Source organism: Uloborus diversus, chromosome 6, assembly GCF_026930045.1.
Source record: "Uloborus diversus isolate 005 chromosome 6, Udiv.v.3.1, whole genome shotgun sequence".
In the NCBI taxonomy this organism is placed as follows: Eukaryota; Metazoa; Arthropoda; class Arachnida; order Araneae; family Uloboridae; genus Uloborus; species Uloborus diversus.
The window spans coordinates 117,991,714-118,014,221 of NC_072736.1; the positions used below are offsets into that span (position 1 = coordinate 117,991,714).

The following is a 22,508-nucleotide window of genomic DNA, read 5'->3' on the forward strand; positions in this document are numbered from 1 at the left end:
TATTCGTAAGAAAAGGTTAAATACGACGTCTTGATTTCTTTCAAAATTTGGGACATTGTATACGGTCTGAGAAGATGAATAATGTTGCTTTAAAAATATTTTCAGTAGTATGAAGGGAAAACGTTTATCAGAACTATTTACAGTTTATATTTTTCTCCTGAAAATTTGGAAGATGACACACCTCATAAATATATATATAGTAACTTAAAAACATGAATAAAAAAACTTGATGTTTGTCTTCAGAGTTTCTAGGAAACTTTAAATGTTTGAAATTTAAAATGAAAAAGATAAATTTAGTAAAGAAGTATGTCTAAAAATAGCATTTTTAGTTCGAAGTGTGAATGACTCAATACATGGATAACAAACTTCATCATCAATCAACAATATATGATTAACAAATATTATTGCAATTTTCATTTTTTTAGTTAAACATAATTTTAGTTATTGACTTTTAATGTTGTATTATAGCTGATTTGAACTTTAAACAAGTATTCATTTCTATAAATTACGCCTTAAAAATTATATATGCACCAAAAAAGAGGTATCAACTTACGTTCTTATAATTAAAATACTTCCAAAAACTCGGAGTTCGGCCTACTATAAATTTAGCCACAAACGTTCAAGTATGACAATACCGTATGGTGTTCTCAATGACTTGAGATTTACTCCCAGTTTTCGAAAGTCGGTCAATAACTTGACTAGATTGGATTGTTATTCAGTACAATGGACTTTTTCATGTTTGAATGAAACTTTTTGAATGTGGTTGATGGAGTTATTGTTATTTCATTTTCATGTAAGTAGTTCAGAAGCTATTTTTTCGATACTTACTAATTTTTGTGAATTTTAATGGAATAAATAATTTTCTTGTTAATTACTAAAACATAACAAAAAAGTATAACATATTGTTATTGTATTCTTTTCTGACAAAATTAGTAAAGGAAAAATCTTAAAAGTTAATATTTCAAAAATATATATAAATGAATTCTCTTTTTTTACCATTTGACTCAACCACATTGATCTCTGAAAAACTCTTATAATTCAACAATAAAGTAACACAGTATCCTACATGTATGTGAATTGGTAAGAATTCGTTAGGCATTTGAATTAGTTACAGTTTAATCACAATCAAAGTTATTGAACTCTTGAACAATTTGCCCCGTCATCTTCAAAGGAAACATGTAAATTATTTTAAGCAACACAGTTATTAAAAATCGAAAAAGTTATTTAATTTTGTAACATTTGCAAGCAGTTATTGCTGAAAAATGAGCAACTTTTTTGAGCATTTTCATTTTTGAGCTTATTATTATAAGCCCAAAAATGATTCTGTAGGAAGACAAACAGAATTATCTGAGGAAGAAATAACAATTTCGTATAATATATTTATATATTTCCAATATTGAGCAAAATTTTCATATTCAACCAGCAATGAAGAATGTAAAATTGATTGAGGCTGTAATATTTTAAGAATAAGGGAAATTGGGACGATAATTGTTTTAGGTCAGAAAGCAACATTAATTTTCTTGATTTTTTTTTATCTTCAAGATATTTTTTGGACGGGGATGAATTTGTAAACGTACATCCAAGCATGACAAAGTAAACATTTAAACAATTATAAAGCTTAACAGTCCGTTACCAACAACTAGTTTGCTGCTTTGAATACACAAAACAGCTAATGCAAGGAATTAAAAAATATAGCAAACATTTAGACAATGGAAATAAAGTACTTATTTGGCTGATCAACTATTGGTCTCTCTGCTTCATGGAAGAAATTTACGTTGTAGAACAACGGCTGTTCGTAGTACCCACGAATCAAAAGGAATAAAACATCTAAACTTGAGTACGAGAGGATGGAATGTTCCAACTATTTCGAAGATCTAAAGGACGCCGTAGAATAAGAGTTATGGCACTCTAAAATTTATTTCGACGATATCTTGGCGTGATAGAACAGCTGTTGTTCGTGGTCCGAATTCCAAAAGCAGTTAAATGAGTTCTAAGTAAAGTAACAGTTGCTGTGGTCCGTTTTGCATTGAAGACTCTTATGGCGAGGCAGAACAGGTTCTGCTGTGGTCGAGTGGAGTAGAGCTGTTCCAACACTGGTTGTGGTGCTGAGTGAGAAGTGCTGAAAATGTGCTTCTGTGGTCATTCTATTAGATGTCAGACACATCGTACTGAGCATAACGATAGTAGCTAACCTGCCAAAAAAATAAATAAACATCAGTTTGAGTTCGCACTAAGGTTCAACCCGCCAAATGCGGCTCCGTTGTTTTTCTCTGGTTAGATTTATAATGCTGCTTTGTAAATATCAACCACCGGTCTTAAAATCTGCGAAACAAAATTGTGTAGTCAAAGGGGGACTTTAAGTCTTTCAATCTCATCGATTCTCATGTTAGTATCTGCAAGTGGCCCCTTATTATTTTTTTTCCAGGACTACACCAGTAGTAAAAAAACCCGTTGATGCAACATTTGAAAAGTGTGAACGCGTTCTTTACCGATAAATTGCTTCTCACGCCAATCTCTGCAGACACACCTTTTTTTTACAATACTGGTTGAAGAGGAGAAGCCTACATTGTATTGCGTGATTGGTATTGATCGCGTAAAAGAAATGTACTACTATTTAAAAAAAAAAAAAAACGAATGTACTTTCAACCAATGAACCAACCAATGAACTCTGATCACCCAAAGGTGGGCCTGCTCTGCAATTCAATTACGACGTGAACATCGTAATTATATTTCAGAGGACTTTGAGTGGCAGCCTACACCATTTTTAGCAGTGGAATAATTAACAGCCAATAACTTAATGATTCACATGACGAGGGTGTTAATTAAATATGTGAAGCCAGCATTACTCACTTGTTCATCTGCAGTGGGCTCAAGGGGAATTCCTCCCCCAGTCTCTTCGTGTCAAGAGAAGGTCTCCTTGGTGGTGACGTTGCTGAAGCCCGTCAGGGGCATGAAGGGCAGCCCGTTCTCTGGGCCTTGCCGGTCGTCTGCCCCTCCACTCCTTTTCGGTTGCAGGGGCTTCGTCGACCCTCCACAGAAGATGGCAAAACGCAGCTCACGACAGAACAGCACGCACAGGGGTTCCTGTTAATGAACGAGATTGCATCAGGCAATGTAATAATTTACAGCTTATGTAATCGCCTTAACATCAAGCATTCAAACAAAGTATATCATTGCGATAAAGAGGTGAAGATGCCTGAGACAAAGGTAATTATTTACATTTCTTAGTTCTATGAAAATTGTTTAAAAGCATACAGTTGAGCCCGTTTATTAGAATATCGGTTAAAAGAATATCCCGCTTAATATAATACATTTTCAATGTATCAAACCAATGCAATGTATTATTTTGATCCCGCTCAATGGAATATCCCGCTTTTTAGAATATTTTTTGAGGCTAAATGGCTATTCCATTAAGCGGGATCGACTGTATATGACTTTTTTTTCCGTGTGTGTATGTTTTCTGAACTATAGCATTCGCACGCACAACTCATAGAAGAGATATATATTGCTGTTTCTGGCGTCAGCAAGTCTAATGCTGAGGCTAGTAAATTCTTGAGCAAAGAATAACTGAAGTCGCATGGATTGGCTAATTTACCCCTCAATCCGTCTTTGGGCATTATTTTTCTTTATTGTGTATTTAATTCTTTAATCCTAAAAAGCGATGGAGTTAATGGGCATTTGAGAGAAAAACGTAGGCACTTCGTTGCTACTCTAAAAGCTAATGACTACATCTTAGCAGAAATCAGAAGAAATTTAAAACCCCATTCAAAACTCTTAGTGTATGCCCGAGACTACAATGAGCCAAGCCGTTACCAAGAGCGTTTCAAGGAGAAAACACTGACCACACTGGAACGCTCTCGCAGTAGCGTAACGTTAAAACTATGTACAAGCAATTCGAAACTCAAACAAGAACTAAAGACACTATAATGGGGTTGTTTCCTTCAGCCAAAAGTAGTACTTTTAGTCACCGAAATTGATACAATAAGCAAAAAAAATAACATGGACTCAGAAAATTCTTTCATTTTCCCAACAGTTATTTTTTAATTAATTTTTTAAAATGTCCGATTTTTCAAACAAGGCGTAGTCTACAGTGCTTCTCAACCTTTTTTACTTTGAGGCACACTTAAGAAATTTCTTGATCAACGGGGCACACTGAACTTAATTTCGCATTGGTAATATAGAAATGTTTTTATCATTCACTGGTAAAAAGACGGAGGGGGGGGGGCTTTTTTCATATGAATAAAACAATTATAACTAACGTAGTGTATTTAAATTTATTTAGAAAGTAGAAATATTTCGAATGTATTGAGGTTGATAATGAACAACAAAACTACCTATATCAGACTTTACAGAAAATTATGTTTCATATGTTTCAAAGCATTTCTGTCAAACATGTCATTAATGTGCACACTGCAGTTAAACGATTTGCTAAATAATGTTTCAAGAAAGAAGCAAGCAAGAAATTATAACCAAGCACCTAACTTCCGTTTGACATTAAAGAGACACTTGAGCCTGCCTCGAGGAGCAAAGATGTTTGATATTCAGTTCTATGCTGGAAAGAGCTACAAGAAGTTCTTAATCCAGACTCTTTAGAGATGATCTCTTGCTGTTTTTTTTTATAAGTGTGAGGGCTGAGAAGCTGAGTTCGCAATCGTATGTAGTTGAAAATGGTAGCAGCTCATCAATAGCAAGGCAAGAGATGGAGGGATACTCATTTTTAACCAAAAACCAAAATTCGTTTAGAGGCTCTTCGCTCAACTTAAGTTTAAGAGAATGGTTGCTCTTGAGGTCCATAAATTCTTCTCGCTTCTTCAAAGAAAGATCTTTAACTGATGCATCCGCAGATGAAGAGAATCGATCGAGATTCCAGTCATACTGTTCTATGTTAGTATTCTTGAAATAGTGCTTAAACTTGTCCTGTAGCATGTCTAAATACTCTGTCACCATGTTGAGCAGCTTTTTTTCCATGCCATTTCCTTCATATACCATGTTGACGCTCCGTTTGAACATGTCCAATGAGCCACGATCTACTTCTTCTCTCTAGAGCTGAATTTTTTATTTGAACCCGTTTAGCTTATCCATATATGTAACCCAAATTCTCCCCTTGTCCTTGCATTTTCCGATTCAACTCGTTTAGGTGTTCAAAAATGTCAGCCAGGTACGCTAGTTTTGCCAGCCAATATTTGTCTTTTTCAACTAACTGGCTGCATTTCGTTTTTTAAAATCAAAAACTGTTGTACCTCGTGCCTCAATCCAAAAATTGTGTGCAGTACCTTACCACATGAAAGCCAGCGCATCTCTGTATGAAGAAGTAGGGAGTGGAGATCTGCCCCCCCCCTCCCCTTATTCACAAAGTACGGAGAAAAGACGAGAATTAAACAGCCTCGATTTTATGAAATTCACGATTTTCACGACTTCGACCAAAGCTGACTTCAACTCATCTGGTAAGTTCTTTGCCATGAGAGCTTCACGATGGAGGAAACAGTGTATGACTTTTACTTTCTATTTTGCTAAGTCTCAGAACCGAGCTTTGAGAAACTACGATAAAATGAAATTAGTATCGGAACTGGAAAAGAGGAAAACAAAAGCTAAAGCTGGGGCTAAAATTCTGGGCGGGAGAGCACGATCCCTGCCTGGGGGAGTTAGCAATACTCTCGTTTGCGAAAGATTTATAAAAAATTCTGTATAATTAGTTGATTTCGTGGAAATTAGAGTCCGTTTTCCAAAACTGTAATAGGATCACAAGAAGCTTAAGAGAGTTGGGGCAGCAAATCCCGCCTCTTTCCTTGTCGGGTATGACTAATTGCACATAATCGACAGGATGAATTGAGAAGTTACAGAACGATACAAACGCTATTTGGTCGTAACTTTAAAACAAAATGCATCAAAGCTCTTTCCTTTTATAAAACTACGAAAATACCGCGGCACACCAGGTTCCTTGTCACGGCGCACTAGTGTGCCGCGGCACACCGGTTGCGAAGCTCTTGTCTAGATGACGTCACAAATGATGCTTTTTGGCGCATCTTTGTACCGCGTTTCCACGTTATGATTATCAAGAAGCGAATTAAAATTGCGCTCTACGCTTGCTATCAACCATATCGTTGCCAATACACGTGAGTAAAGATGCGAATTAAATATTTTGCTCTGTGAATGGCAACACAGAATGGCATTTCATCGTTTGTGACGTCATCAGCGGAAGCGTAAAAGATGATTGCGCGCCGATTTAAGTATATTTTTAAAAATATTAAACTTAAACAAATTAGTTAAAAAATGGTTAGATCCTATGTTTTTAAGCATGTTCTTTCAGAAAAAAAAAATACTTTTAAAATATTGGAAACGACCCCATTGGGGCAAAGCTGAACCGGTAGCGCATACAGTGATGTCTATTCAGGCTTTGTCAAGTTAGCTCTACCGCTAACTGTAGAGATCCTCTTACAGAATCTGAGTAATGCAGATTTTTTGTAACTGTGGTCAAGTTCACCCCAGTACTACAAAGAGAAGCATAAATACTGGAGTAAAAGAACATGAGAGACACTGATATCAGAAACGTTCTCGGCTATAAAGCATTGCATTACTGAGCACTCTATTGTTACTGAGCATTAGAATCTTTTAAAAGAAACTCAACTGATTTCTACAGTTCTTCATTAGTTTTCCTGCCTTTACCAGGAGGTAACTGAAATTCATAAGTACATCCAAATGATTTTAAGAGAAAAGACGAAATTTTAAAAGTATTATTGATTATGTACCTAAGTGCTTGAAAATACACAATAAAATTACCCCTGAAAAGCAAAGGATATTATCCTTTCAGAAACTGAACCATCAAGTCTGGAACTGATGCATAACTAATGGGAATTAAATTCGTGATCCATTTTGAGTGAGCTTTATGCACAAACTTCTCTTCTGAAATCATTTTTGCTGTGCCTGAGGCTTCATCGTGAGATTACCGAAACTTCAACTGGAAACATCGTGGATGTACCACAATTGACAAAAGAAGTTATATCATTACTCAATGGAAGTTTTCTAGATTTTCTCTTAATCAATTTGCAAATATTAGGCATCTACGTTTAGAAGTTCACCAGAAAGGCAGATTTCCCCAAGGGGCTCTTCACTATGATTCTCCACCTCATTCCACCTATTAGTGTATAGCCCTTAGCTGTATGATCAAAATCAAGAAATGAATTTCGTCTGGTGCAATTTAGCTCCAACTCTATTCTCCAGCAGGAAGCCCTGAATTTCCATTAAGCAAGAGAGGGGAGGTGGTTTCGTTCCCGCGACCCAAGTAGGGCACTGATATCGAGTCTTTTTTGTGAAATAGCGGCCTAGATTACAGGACCGCAGAAGCTCTTGCCCCAACAAACAAGATGAACAAATCTAAAAATTAAAAACTGTAAAGTGATGAAAAGTGACTTCGGTTCTCACCCTTTCCTCGCTGTCGAGTTTCCTGGCCTTCCAGATGAACTCGACGGCGGCGACAAGGCAAGCCGCCACTAGCCCCGCCCCCAGCACTACAAAGACCCCGCCCACGTTGGCGAGGCTTAGAGCGGAGGCAGATCCTCCCGTTCCAGTGTCGTCTTTGCTGCACAGTCCGCCCCCTCCGCGCTGCTTCCACCAGCGCTCCTTCAGGACGTGCAGGGTGCCGCTCTCTTGCAGCTTCAGAATGGCGCTCGACAGCGGAGTCCGATACGGCGACCCTTTGAAAAAAAAAAGGTTTTTTCTGCTTGTTGGCATACTTTTACTGGGTTTTTTACATGTTGTACACTTGTTGGCTTAGTGACAGGTTCGGATCTACTTACCAGCAGTGCGAGGGGCCCACTGTACTAAAGGGGCCCGTGGCTCTAAGTGGCTTAGAGATCCAGTAGGCAGTTAGGGGCATGCTGATTTTTTGCAGGGGGGCCCAAAATTTATATATCCGGGCCTGCTTAGTGACTTCAAATACAAAGTATTGTTCGTTTACCAGGAAAAGGCACATGGCTCCGCTTTCGTCACATGGTATCCGACGATTCTATATCGCTGTGATTATTGCATTTTGCTGTATCAGCAACAGTTTTTAAAATTTGAGATATATTTAACTAACAAAATAAGAAGAACAATTTAGCAACAGCAGACAAAAGAAGCGAATGACATAAAAGACATTATGACTTTTTCACATATTTAAATGCGCGCCAAAGTTCAGGTACTGTCTGACCACGGATCGTATGGAAAGACAAACATCCGTTTTATAGCCGGAAATGGACGAATCTATTATTTTTTACCGATGTCAGCTTTTGCAGAAGCAGAGTCGCATTCAAATCAGCGGAATACGCGCATGAAATTTTTACTTTTCCCCCTTATTCACATAGATTCGTCTTATCTGGACGTTTGAAAATTCCATGCAATCCGTGGTTGGACAGTAGTTTCATTTCGAAGCACCAAACACCACTACACTATTGCTTACTGTTGAATGGCTGTGTAAAGCAGAGATTCAGACAGCTGAACATAAACAAATACGTTTAATACGAAACATGGGGACACACATACAGCAAGACATAGAGAAAAGTAGTGAAGACCGATAAACAAGACTGCGGCTCTTTAAATAGAATAGAGGGCAGATTTTCAGCATCCAATGATGTTTCTCAAATAGCAATAAGCTTTCTCCTAAGTCCGATGGTGGATTAAAGAAGAGATTTCGCGAACTCCGTGGAAAGCTGCAAATGTCTCTTCCAATAAGAAATAAGCACAGTTCTTTCTTTTAAACCAATAGAGAATGCGATTACATTCAACACTTACACAAAAGGAAAGCAACTGTCTGCAATGAAAGCTTAGAAGCAAAGAATAAGCATCGCTAATTATAAGGAGCCTAAACTACCTCGCAGCAAATCCGTCATTTCGAATTTTCACGGAGGGGCGGGAGGGGGAGCAAAGGGTAGATACTCAATGTAAGTTTTTTCAAAAAAAAAAAAAAAATATGTCGAGGCTAGAAGACAGGTTTAAAAATGAACAAGCAGATGATAAACGAGCAAATACAATATAGGTAATATATATATATATATATCTTTTTTTTTCTAAATGCAATCTTAAAATATAATTTAGGAGCATCGAGATTCTGTCTTATTAAATTACCTCACCTGGGTGACCAAAGCATGTTTTAAATAGAAAAAAAAGCTGAAATACTGCGAGAAAGATTTAAAATATTGTAATGAAATAATCACAACAAAAGTTCTAAGTACTTGAATGTTCGAAAAAAAAAGTAAAACAAAAAATTTTATTAAGATATTCAGGAGGCATGATATTTATAATAAAGTTAAAAAATAGACCTAATATATAAGTGTTAACAATAGCGTACCTAGCATGGGTGACACCCGGGGAGGTAATTTGCGTTGTATCCCTCCCCCTTCCCCCACAAACGTAAAAAAAAAGAAAAAAAAAACTTTAAATAGTCTATGTAAAAAAAGAAAACATGAAATCCATACAATAGGCCGTCAAATGGTCAAAAAAGTAAGGGGGTGTATGAAATTGATGACCTTTTAATTATGTCAAACACAAGTGAAGATAATGGCACCCCCCCTTTTTTTTTTTACAGGAACTCACGACTAGGCTTAAGTATTGACAACATGAACCTAATCCTGAGAATAGTATTCACTCCATGATGAGGAGTAGAAAAAGGGGAAAGGGGCGGTTCGGAAGTTTTCCCCCCGGAAAAATTTTGAATTTGTAGTCTTAAGAATGCACTTTAGCTTCATATTTTTCAAAAACTTGAAATTTTACATTTCACTTTGGGTTTCACCCTACATACGGGGGACATCCGAAGGGGGACATCACACCGCCTCGTCCCGTCCCCAATAGCGACGTCACTGGTGTTAAATACATTACACTAGTCCAAAATGTTAAAAGTGCTTTTACTGAAGTCGCAGATGTATTTCAAATAAATATCCGGCTGGAAATTGAAAATTTCTGTATGAAAAACCAAAGCAGTCAAATGGTTTTGAAAAAGAAAAAGACTCTCCTCAAGCCTTATTCAAGCCACTTCATAAGAGGTCGCCTAAAATTGTGTTTTTGAAACTTTTATTTTGAAAGCAAGGGAGAGTATCTAAATACCATTTCTTCCCCTAACGTCAGCAACGATAGCCTACAATTGCATATTTACAATTTCAATGTCGAAAAACTACCAGGAGAGGGTCCTCACCGTAATATTGGAAAAACACTCACTCCCCACTATCAGAAATCGTCTTGACTTTCGTCTTCAGGGCTTCAACTGTGAAAAAATTTCTAAGATCCCTGAACCTTTCTTCCTAACCAAAGAGCGTCTAAAACTTCGCCGTTTATACCTAAACTTTCGAAAAAAGTTTCGGAAAGAAGCCTTGAAATTCCTTTTCCCTAAACCATCGAAAGTCATCTAAATTCAACTTTTTCAACTTCAAAAAACTGTTTGTTCCCAAACATGGCCTACAATTGTGTTTTTAAAACTTCGATTACGAAAAAATTCCGGAGACGGCCCCCGAATCTCTCTTCTCTCAAACATCACCAAAAATCGTCTAAAACTGAATTTTTAAAACAACAATTTCGAAAATTTTCCGGAAGAAACTCCCGGACCCCCCATTTCTGAATCAAAATTATGGTTTAGTAGGTTAACTAAGCTCAAAATACACAAAAAGTGATTAAATCCTGTTCTCTTGTGTTAACACTTCATTAGAAAAAAATCGCAGACAGGAAAATAAACAGTTTTATCACACATCCTGGCTAGGAAAAGTTTCTTTATGCTGATAAAGATGTTTCAGTTTTTAATATTATGTATTAAATGACAATGCTAATCCATTTTTACCATGTATACATTTTTTTATACTTTTTTTTTTTTTTTTTTTTGAAGCAGCTTGAAATTAGCTGTGTTAAAGTTCGTCCCTCCCCGCAATAAATGTTATCCGACGACGCCAATGAATATACTAGCATGTAGGACTATATGATCACCCCTCCCTCTCTCCAGGAGAAAATTCTGGCTGTTTTTGTGAAAAAATAATGACCTTCATTTGGCTTGTCCTTACCAACTATAAAAATTATACACAGTGTACAAAAATTATACATTGAATAATGGTTTCTTTTAATACGTTTATGAAATTTTTCCGATGCTAATCCATGTACATTTTGAATTTGTTCCTTGAATCTTCACTCTCAAATAACTAATATTTTGAGGACAACACGTGTTTGAATTCTATCCGAAAATCTCCGACACCAAAGATATGGTTCGTTTCCGAGGTTTTGAAGCTGCCTACCTATGGTTACCCCTTTAGGTGGTTTTAGAGGTAACTTCTAGTGCTTGCTTGAAAAGAGGGGATTCCAAACAAACCGGTATATGCGATGCTGAGGGATAGTTTCGCCGCTTGAATTGGAGTAAATATATTTCTGTCCTGGGACAGGCAAACGGCAGTATCCATTTTTTTTCTTTCTCTCTCTCTCTCTTTTTTTTTTTTGAATTTTTTTTCATCTATCTTACTTAGTTTTATTGTCTGAACATGCTGTTTTTTCACACTGAAAATAAAGCATTTTTTCACCAGTTTCCTAATTTCAAATTTCACTATTTCATGGACATTTGCAAAACATCATTTCATCAAAAGTCTCCAAAACTCACTTTTATTGATACTGCCGTCGACGTGCCTATTGCAGAAAAATTCTTCAACGGGGGTTTTTATCATTTGATGCTCCAGTTATGTTTCGAGTACTTCAAAAGCTCTGATGAGTTGAACAAGGACCCTCAGAATATTTACCCCTTTTTGGGGAAAAAGAGAAGGGTCATCGGCACTGAGTTGAATTGGATTAATTTCGTAGCAGTCTTATACAGGAATTCCAACTCAAACCCGTGCCAATAACACACCTCGTTTTCATAGAATACCTGAATTGTAAAATAAGTAGCGACACTTCTACCATCTTGGGGCTAAACGATGCTTTCTTCGTATGTCTGCAATGGTAAACTAGCTTGTTTAGCTTCTTGATTGTGATTTCTTCTTCCAGATGTGTTAATCCACAATCAAAAAGAAAAACACGGCCAGATCATGATTATGGCAGACATATTTAGAAAAGCGGCATTTAGCCCCAAGATGGCGGACGTGTGGCTACTTAAGCTACAATCTAGGGCTTTAGTTTTCACTGAACTACCGAAAAAGAAAAAAGCATTGTCAAGGTCATTGCTCAACTTGTCAGAACCATTGCGTTGTTTCTTGCTTGGCAACGCATAATGACGGTTTGTTTGAAATTCCCGTCTTCCTGGCGGGAACACGTCACGCCAGAATCTTTTGTTGGCAGAACCGACCAAATTCAAAATGAGAGAGTCTTTTGTTCGGCTATTCACCAAGCTCCAGCCTACCTGAAGGGGTGGCCACCCCGTAGCCTTTGTTGTCGAGCAAGCCTCCGATCTGCGTGAGTCCGCACTCCCTCTCGACGATGTACTCGATGGAGGTGGATTCCATGAGGAAGGCGTAGTTCTCCTTCTTGACTCGCTCCACGCCTTTGCTGTTGGATTCGGTGAAGACGCTCGGGCGAGCACTCTGCATGAAGGCCCACATCCTCTTATACGTCGGGATGCTAGACTCCTGCAAAAGCAATTTTCGTTATCTTCTGATTTAAATCCAACCAGAAAATACATTTGAAACGCTATGGATACGATGTGCGAACCTTTTTTACTTCCTTTTACAAAAAAGAAAGTATTGTATTCGCGAAAAAATTTTCACTCAAAAATCGACCCTAATTTTTATTTTACTCACCCCTGAATGAATATTGAGTTTTTTTTTTCGACTCGACCACGCGTGGATAAGTTCCTAAGAACGTATAGACACGCGCAATATCCGTAATGACGATTCCCGAGTTAATTACAACGAATTTTCTCGTGACGTCTGTATGTACGTATGTATGAGCGTATGTACGTATGTATGTCGCATAACTCAAGAACGGCATGTCCTAGAAAGTTGGAAATTGGTACGTAGACTCCTAGTGGGGGTCTAGTTGTGCACCTCCCCTTTTGGTTGCATTCGGGTGTTTCTAAAGGGGTCTTTTGTCCCTTTTCGAGAGGAAATCATTGTTAATTTCGATGTAAATTTAAGTGGTGTTATAATTTGTCGGACACTTGGCGATATATCGCCAGTCTTTTGGTCGCCAACTTAGCGACAAATTTGGCGATTTTTTATTGTAAATCTGTTTTAATTTGGCCACTATTGGTGATATTTAGAGAGTAAACTATTGAATCACATTAAAATTGCCAGTAATGGGGAAATGACATTAAATTGGAGTAAAAGAAAGTCATGTGATGCACACATCAGCTCGTTTTTTTTTTTTTTTCATCCTCAGAATCTAAATCCGGCAGAGAATGCTGGTTCGTTTTTCATGTTAAGTTCGCCTTTGTTCTCCTTCGAAATACTTAAAGAGTGATACCATTTTTGTTGAGTACGTCCCTACCGAAAAAGTTTCAAATGCGTTTTTCTCAAAACCACCTTTTGTTGAGTTCGCCCTTCGTATCCGCAAAGCCTCTTTTATTCAACCTAACAAACGCAAAAGTAAAGATACCAATGGCGTACTTAGAGGAGGTGGACAATGAGAAGGTGTAGTTCTCATTTTTCACTCCCTCCAGTACTTTTCTGTTGGACTCCGCAAAGACACTCGGACAAGCACTCAGCAGAAAGGCCTACATGTTCTTACATGCCAGTGCCTGCATGGTACACACCTGCGACTGTGGCTTCACTGTAGAAGATGTTTTCCCATAAAATCGCGAAAAATTTTCCTGAAGTGTTCCTAAATCGAGGCTTTTCAAAAAGACTATAATACGTATGCGTTTGCAAAAATTTAAAAATGCATTATGTAAATCGTTTCACTGATGCCAGCTGAACGTCTAACTGCTATTATTATTTGAAACGAAAATGAAGAATTCCGGAAGATAATAATTCGCAGTGAACTGAAGTGTCTTTTGACAAATTTGTTTACTCTCTCGCCATTTCTAGAAGCCGTTCTTTCTGTCGTCTTCGAATGTACTGGTCCATTGTGTGTGTGTGAACACAGGCTACCCTTAAAATCATTCACTTTAAAAATCAGATGAATAGTGCAAGAATTAGTGTTCAACATAAATAATTCAGAAAAAAGTAAATGAATTCGTGGATAATTTTGATCAGTGAGTTCAGAACTGTATTTGAAATAAATCATTTTCATCGTGAATAAAATGAAAATTGCCAACATAGCATTTGAGGTTGAGTAATTATTTGCGGATTTATTGTTCTTGTAAAGCAAGTTTATTTGCGAGATTTAATAGTTATAATGTGTCCCTAAATGATCTTGCATGAAAATACCACCAACAAAAAGGAAATGTACAATGAATAAATTTTGGTTTACTTTTATAGAATTTCGGATTGATATACTAACGGTCGACAGTTAAAGATACATTATAGTTCTAAAGGAGACATTCCACGGAGAGAGTTGAATTTTTGGAAGTTTTATGAAACAAGGAAACTTTTCAAGACTATTTTCCTACTTACTTTGAAGAAAGCCTGTGTCGAACCAGAATCAACGCATCCGTATTGTATGTGTGACTGTTTGGCGAGATCTTCGGCTCCTTCAATGGGGGAAACGAGGCGCTCTACGGTTAGAAATGCAGCCAAGTTGGCGGTGTATGATGAAACCATTATTAGAGTGAAAAACCACCAGATGCATGCTACGACACGTGTCGACAGAGCTCTAGAAAAGCAAAATAAAAGCCATGATTTATTGAAAAAGAGACGAAACAACGATTCTAATACAACATTGTGGACCAGGTAGAGAAGTCTCCCCAACAACGTAAATAGAATCGAATCTGTTTTAGGCAAATAAAACACATTGCATTGAAAAAAAAAAAAAAAACAGTACTTGCTAAAAAGAAGAATATTTTATTCCCTGTTCACCAAACTAACGCATGCAAAGCGGTTCCATGCATAGAGTAAAAAGTCTTATCTTTGTCCCATTGAAAAACTATACAGTTGTTTCCATTTTCAGATAGAGAAATAGGTTATTAGTCCGATCTTTAACGTATAAGGCGAGTATTGTAAAACTAGAAAGTGGCAAAACCATTCAGGGCCTCAACCACGGTTAAACAATCCCCCCCCCTCTAAGAAATAATAAGGTTCTTGAATTTACTCGTAATTTTTCTGCTTTATCCTTTAAATATAACATTAAAGTAAAATAGGTAGATGAAAACCAACCTCATCAACTACAAACAATATTCCATTTTAGTTTTTTTCATTGAAACTTGATACAAAACCAAAAAGGAAGATGGGTAAGGGTTGCAGTTTCAATTATTTGCCTCGCCTCGAAAAAATTTCCCACCAAAAAGTGTTGTCAATTTACAGACAACAAAGATTATGCTTAATTTTACTATATTTTGGTCAAACGTATATAATAAATGTAGTAAAATTATGCACCCGCCTCTGTAATCAGAAAATTGACACAATTTTTGGTGCAATTTGCCATCTAACTTTTTAGTGTTTCTTGGTTCCCTCACTTAGTACTTGGACTCCTGAATGGGACTGATTCCCAAAACTTGTTATGACCCTGATAGCGCTACATGTCTCGTCCCAGTTATAGGATCGTCACTGTGTTTTACAATGGTCATAGTCACAAAGTTTCAGAATTATGACCTCTCACCGGTGTCACAATGCGACACATTTGGGACAGGTTTTTATGCGACTTCGCTTCTGCGTTGCTGCAACTTGCAACATGACTGGTTCACGCCACCTTTTATAGCGTGAAGCTTCAGTTTGGCATCACTCACCTGGGCGTGAGTTCACATCCCTGCTGCATGAGGCATCCGACCGTGAACCAGAGCGTGTTGAGCAGCGTGAACTGGTTCTCGAGCACCTCCGGGTTCGGGTTGCAGGGGTGCGGGTTGGTCCACTCGTAGGGGCTGAACCGGGCCACGATGAAGAGGAAGAGGCTGACGCCGAGGAAGGCGGTCGCCATGTACACCCACACCTCGAGCGAGAGAGGCGACAGGAACGAGAAAAGCTTCGGTACCTTCTTGACGGGCTTGCGGAAGAGGATACTGATGCCAAGGTTCATGAAGGGCATCGTGAAATCGACGGCCTGCTCACGCTCGAACGTGATCGTGAGGTCGGCGATGGCGATATCAGCCCGCTGTGGAAGAGAGAGAGGAGAGAGTTTAGTTGGGGCTCTATCACATAATTGTGTGTTATGACATTTGAGGAGCACAGGTAAAGAAGGCGAAACGTCAATCCTTTTATTGTTTGAGAAAATCATGTTTAAATGTTGAAAGGCCTATCCATTATTAATAGTAGTTTTGCCCGTCAATCCTTCTTCTTTCTTGCCCATCTTGATAAAAACTATTCACCTGACGTCACTGCGGATCTAAAACGTCACTGCAGTGCATTGTGGGAAGTGTAGCAAACAAAAATCCAGTACTACAGCGAATAATAAAGCTGGCTTTTGTCGGTTTATAAACTCTTCTTTCTATTTAAAAACGGGAGGTTTTTTAGGTGTTTAACTAAGAAACGTTGTAAAAGAATGATGAACGATTCATTTCATACGAAACACTCTCTTTATTATCGTATTATCATGGGCTTAAGCCTCTTTGGTTTCTCATCAGGAACCATGGTGAAAACTCGAATTCTCTTTTTACTTTTCCCTTTTCTGGGCATTTTTCATGCAGTCATAAGTCTAAGCCCGAATCATCTTCATGATGCGTATGAAGTCCAGCAATCCTTAAATAAAACGAGTTGTTTTAGCACTACTAACACTGCGTAGTTGATCAAAAGACCCGCAGACGGACAGCTGATGGGACCGTTGCCAAACCGTGAATAGGGTCCATAGAGCAAGAAATTCTACTCTATAGCTCCGTTTACATGAAGTTTTTCGACCCCAGAAAAAACCTGCTTTAAACCGCATTCTGTGATATTTCCCGTGTAAATGTGGATCTTTCTTCCTTCTGGAATAAATGCTAGGTTTTGACCCTGAATGCACTACTTGAAACGAGTTTGTTTACTTGCTAGGTAAATCCGCTTTCTCGGGTCTGGGCAACTGCTTTTCACATGTGAACGGCGAATTTTCCAACCGTTTTTTTTTTTTTCGAAACTAGAGCGGGGAAATGCGAGGTACAAAAGTCTCTGGTAAACGCGGTTTATAAGTACTGCCCTATTGAACCCAATTCGAACTAAAAAAGGATTTTTCACCATTCTTCCGTGCACTTTTCCTTTATTCTAAATGTACTCTAGTAGTTGAATATTCCAGATACAGAAAATAATCAGTGTCTGTCCTATGATTATGGGATATATCAAAAACCTCTTGAGCATCTATTAGATTTGGCTAATTTCAATCCCATTGTCCCCCTCCATATCGCGAGAGCCCAAGTGCCTCCATCTGGTGGCAAACTTAACTGTCAAAATTCTATCGAGTGGTAATGTATCCGCTGACAGTGACGCCACATGAAAGAATGGATGACAGTCCCTGAGGAATGAACTAGAGTTTCTTATGGTCCTATACGCACTTCCCGTCAGAAAGCAAACAAATAGGGTAACGGCACCAGTAACAGACATCGCTCTCAGGTTAACTCAGTTTTCTGAGCCTTTTAATGTATTTAGACTTTTAAAAGTATTTTTCTCTCATGCAACTACATCTCATCTAACGTTTGGCTGCTTCTGGATCCTCCGAATGAGTCAATTCTATTTTTATTTGCTCAACTTCGTAAAAAGGTCCGACCCCCAGTAACAGACACCGACAATTCTGATGATACCCAGTTACAGATAAGATGGGGGAAAGGATGAGTAATGGACAGAATTTCCCTTTTCCCATCAAAATGTGCAGAAGTTATTTATATTTAGATCTAAAACCTTATTATATTCAAATGATCATGAAACACCGGCAGATCTCGTGGTGGCTGTTCATAACCTTCCACCGCTGCCTTGTAAATACCAACTGGCTCATAAACTCCACTCTGATAACACTAGATGGTTGCACCGTATTCAAGGGTCGCAGCAACATCAGTTTTACCCGCCTAAAATTCTTATTACATTTAAATCCATACTTACAACTGTCTGTTACTGGACCCTTGTCTGTTACTGGTGCCGTTACCCTATTAGATGACATGTTTAGATAGAAGAAAAAAAAAAAAAAAGAAATGTTACCCCATCAATGAGCTCCTTGATCATTCCGTTCCAGTCGCCTTGATCGTTTTTCTCACCGTACTTGTGATCATCCACTTGTTTGATCTGAAAGCGGAAGCCGAGGATCTTGGATATTTCTTTCAACAAGTCGATGCAGTAGCCCTCGTACTTGTCGTTGCCCAACAGCTCCGCGTGGTTCTCTTTCAACATCGTGTACGGTGCGTTCTGAAAGAAAATAGTCGAATTTCATACGCGATAACAACTAGCATGATATCACGATCGTGAAAGTTTCCTTCATTTACTATACATTTATATATCTTTCATTTTTTATACATTTTAAAATTATCTAAATCGGGCCCTCCTTTGAAGTTATTGGCATCAAAACCTAATGAGTACCTTACGGTGGTTCAAAAATACGTGTGAAAAATAAAGTTTCCCCAAAATAACAGAACACCTCTCAATATTTAAAAACTTGTGGATAGTAATATACTGGAAGAATTTTAGCTTCCTATTTCAACTGAATGAGAGTGCTCCCCCCCCCACCCCATTAAACTTCATAAGTATGGGAAGGGGGTTAAAAAAGTACATTAAACTGAAAAAACAATGCTACATATTACAATATACACTCGTAATATGCATATACATTGCAATAATTATTTACAAAAAAACAGCTGGGGAAATTAAATGTTTCTAAATTTGTGGCATTTTCCCTGCAACGGCTAATGTTAAATTGAGAGGTCATTGAGCACCCTCTTAAAATTTGAGTAAGACGCTAAAACTTATACAGCATAATACTATTAGTAAGTCTAAAAAAAAAAGGGGGGCTGTTCTGGACTCTAGCTGGAAAAAAAAAAGTTTTTTTTGAACCACCCTAAAGTACCTGTCCTCATTGGAATCCTCCTGCATATAAATTGTTATGCGAATCCTTGCATTACCTGAGGTGTAGAGGTCGTGATTATGGAGGAAAACGTTTTATTGGCGTCCACACTTCTTGGAGCAATTGACACCAGTAAGAACTTTGAGAAGTTATAAAGGGAGAACAAAACCAATGAAGACATTAATGACAAACAACCAAAAGCTTTCACACTGAAAATTTTTAGCCATTCCTAGACAATGGCAAATGATCTGATTTATTAGTGAAGGAAGATCCCGTCATGGAAATTAAGCGAGTGATCATGGAAGCGTTAATGCCCCACAAAGAACTACAGAGAAACTTTTTTTTTATTGTATGCCAAAAAAATAACATAAACAGCTCTTTTAATAAGCACTAAGTTAATTCATGTTTTCTTTATACACGTTGTGCGTATATATTGATATATTGGAATAAGTACGCATTAAAATTATATATATATATATATATATATATATATATATATATATATATATATATATATATATATATATATATCACTAGAATGGTTTTTTTTTTCATCTACGTAACCTAACCCCTTATGTTAACACCATTATTAAGTCTCAATTTGCGCGGTTCCGTTTTGCGCGGCATTTCCGTAGACATAGGTGGATTTAGGCCGAAAATTTTGGGGGTACAACAATAACAGAAATCTGAGGAGAGGGGGGAAAGGCAGTGGTGAATGCAGAAAATAACTTTAGGGAGGAGCGCACTTTTAAATCTAAAAAATGTGATGTAAACCATACTTAGTAACATTAGGGGGTCGGCAATTCCTAACATTTCAAACTGCAGAAAAAGTCTTAAACGAAAGTCCATGTTGTTAGATAGCATGTTCTTAGATTCGATTAGCAATGGGTGAATCCAGTTGCTAGTTCGGATGGGGATTCACGCCCCAGAAAAAAATGTGCAATAGTAGTTTTGAAAAACGCAGTTTTACAGTTCTTGGTAATATGTTAGGGGCAAGAAAGATACGTGGGGCTCCAAGGCTATTTTTAGAAATTTAAGTCTTATAAATGTAATTGTAGTCCATATTTATGGTTTAGGTTAGGAATAAGGCTCATGAACTGTCTCCAATCGATTTTTTGAAAAACAGGTTGAAATACGTACCCCTCCCCTCCCCCCCACACACTACCTCTTTAGTTTTTCATAATTAAAGTTCCAAAAACGCTATGGTGGACAATTTTTGATGATGTTACCAACAGGATGTTCTGGAGATCTCCCCTGGAAAATTTTCGAAATTGAAGTCCTAAAAATGAAGTTCTTATGCAATACTCCATGGTATTAAAAAAAAAGGATTTCAAAGGCTACTGTCCCAAACGATTCTCCCACTTAAATATTACGAAATAGTAGTTTTCAAAACAAAAATATTAACAATCTCTGATGATATTAGAGAAAGGGGGTCGGAGGCCCTTGTTCGAATATTTTCCAAAATTGAAGTCTTCAACACATACGTGTAAGACCATATTTGGTAACGTTAGGGACACTGCAGTTTTTCAAAACCGAAGCTCCAAAAACGCAATTGCAAACGATTTTCGATGTTTTCAGGTGATTAGAGGATCTTCCTTGGAAATTTGAATTGAAGCCCAAGAAACGAAATTTGAGATGCTCTGTAATAACTTTGGCCTGAGAGAGGACTTCGGAGAAGAAAAATTTCGAGGACTAATAGAAAAAAAATGAAAAAAAAAGAGGGGGGGGGGAGAGATATGAAAGAAAGAGGATTGTGCGAGGAGGGTAGGAGGAGGCACACAATTCGCCGTCAATAATCTGAAGCTGTTGAAAAATTTAAATGTCAATATTTCTCCTTTTGAAAGAAATTAAGATTTTTTCCCAACATTCTTTTTTTTTTTTTAATAACTGCTTTTTTTCCAAAATGAGATCTTTTCTTCTCTTCAGTAATTAAAAATATTTTTTTAAAAACATCACCTCAGCATTTTGTGGGGAGGGTCACCAGTCTTGTACTCCCTCCCCCCCTGGATAACGCACCACTGCAGCAAAATGTCCGGGAGTCCTACTTCAAAATTTTTTGAAAATTTACCTTAAAAATGTTGGATTTTAGTTGATTTCAGAGTACATTTATTGATAAAAGTTTGTTGCAATAGTCATCTTTTTTTTTTTTTTGGACTTGATTAGCCATAGTTGTTTCAAAATAGAATTGGTATTGATAAAAGAATAAATAACCAATTACAGAACATGCAATTATTCTATACAATAACACAGTACTGAACAATAAATTGTTTGAGAAATTTCTTTACTTGCATGAAATTATGATTTTTTTTTTCAAATGGATAAAATTACTTTAATTTTTAATGTGAGCACAGTTATGTTTTTCTCGCCCTAGTGACCTGTGGTGATACACTGGATTCAAGTAAATTTACTAGTATAGCCAGAGCTGCCAACTGCTACGAAAAAATCGTAGTTTCTACGAATTACTGATCAAAACTACGACGCTACGAAAGCGGGTCCAAACATATCGATTTTCTGTTTTTTAAATTTGTAACAGAAAAAAAAAATCACAAACTGCATGAAAACTAAATCGGTAAGTTCAGAAAATCAAACTTCTAGACGTGTGCTGCCGATTTAGTTTTCATGCAGTTTATGGGTTCTTCGGCAAAAAAGTAGAAAAATTGCCAAAAATATCGTGAAGAATATAAAAGCACTCGGCCATTCCTTATTTCATCTTTAAAGATGGTTTAGTAAGATGTACTATTTGCAATAGCGATTTTTCAGTTGAAAATGGTTGTCGTGATGATTGCCGCAAGCATGTTACTTCAAAAAGACATGCAGACCGGATGAAAGGTAAAGCTAATAATCTAGAATTTAATCATCTTAAAATATTCAGTATAAAATTTTTTATTCCGTATTCATATTTTCTGTATTATATTTGACATTCATTAAGTATCATGTTTTTGTTCACTATAACTGTTGACAATTTATCACTGTTTGATTCTGAAGCAGCGCCCCCCCCCCCCCCCCCCCCCCGCAAAATGCAGCAACGATTTTGTATTTTCAAAGGTTGGCAGCTCTGAGTATAGCAGCTTTGATTTTTTTTTCTCCCAATTGCGTTTCTGGGTGAAATATACTAAATTAATTCTTTTCAAAACCCAACGAAAAATTTTGGGGGTGCGGCGGCACCCCTGAAAATCCGCCTATGTCCGTAGAATGTAACCCCCGCCTAAAACGAGGGTCTACTGTAGTTTAAAAGCAACGGAAGTAAAACTAACACTACAGCTTTTGATTTGAAGTCCTAAAAATTATATTCATTTGATCCAGAATTAATTGAATCACAATATTTTAATAGTGGGCAGAATTGCGGGAATGTAGTTGTTGGCAGTTTTCGAAAATCTAGCACCTCATCAATTCGGAAAAAAAAAAAGATCACCACTAAAGAAATAATTTAGCCACTAAATTCCACTAAAGAAATAATTTAGCCCATAAAAAGCCTCTAAAGTTCAATTACAGTTTAAAATTATCCACTAAGTAAGTATTTAAAAAAAAAAAAAAAA

General features: G+C 37.3%; 1 protein-coding gene across 1 annotated transcript in view; it reads right to left on the bottom strand.

The window, feature by feature from the left end:
• Window positions 1–1,387: 1,387 nt before the first annotated feature.
• LOC129224938 (glutamate receptor ionotropic, kainate 2-like) overlaps window positions 1,388–22,508 on the bottom strand; it is a 56,890-nt gene continuing 35,769 nt past the window's right edge. Inside the window, exons 10-16 of the mRNA XM_054859486.1 lie at window positions 18,117–18,320; window positions 15,752–16,113; window positions 14,484–14,682; window positions 12,332–12,557; window positions 7,420–7,691; window positions 2,851–3,084; window positions 1,388–2,192 (exon numbers count right to left, since the gene is read on the bottom strand). Of these exons, the coding sequence (XP_054715461.1) occupies window positions 2,902–3,084; window positions 7,420–7,691; window positions 12,332–12,557; window positions 14,484–14,682; window positions 15,752–16,113; window positions 18,117–18,320 (1,446 nt within the window). The 3' untranslated portion in view covers window positions 1,388–2,192; window positions 2,851–2,901. The remainder of the gene's footprint in view (window positions 2,193–2,850; window positions 3,085–7,419; window positions 7,692–12,331; window positions 12,558–14,483; window positions 14,683–15,751; window positions 16,114–18,116; window positions 18,321–22,508) is intronic.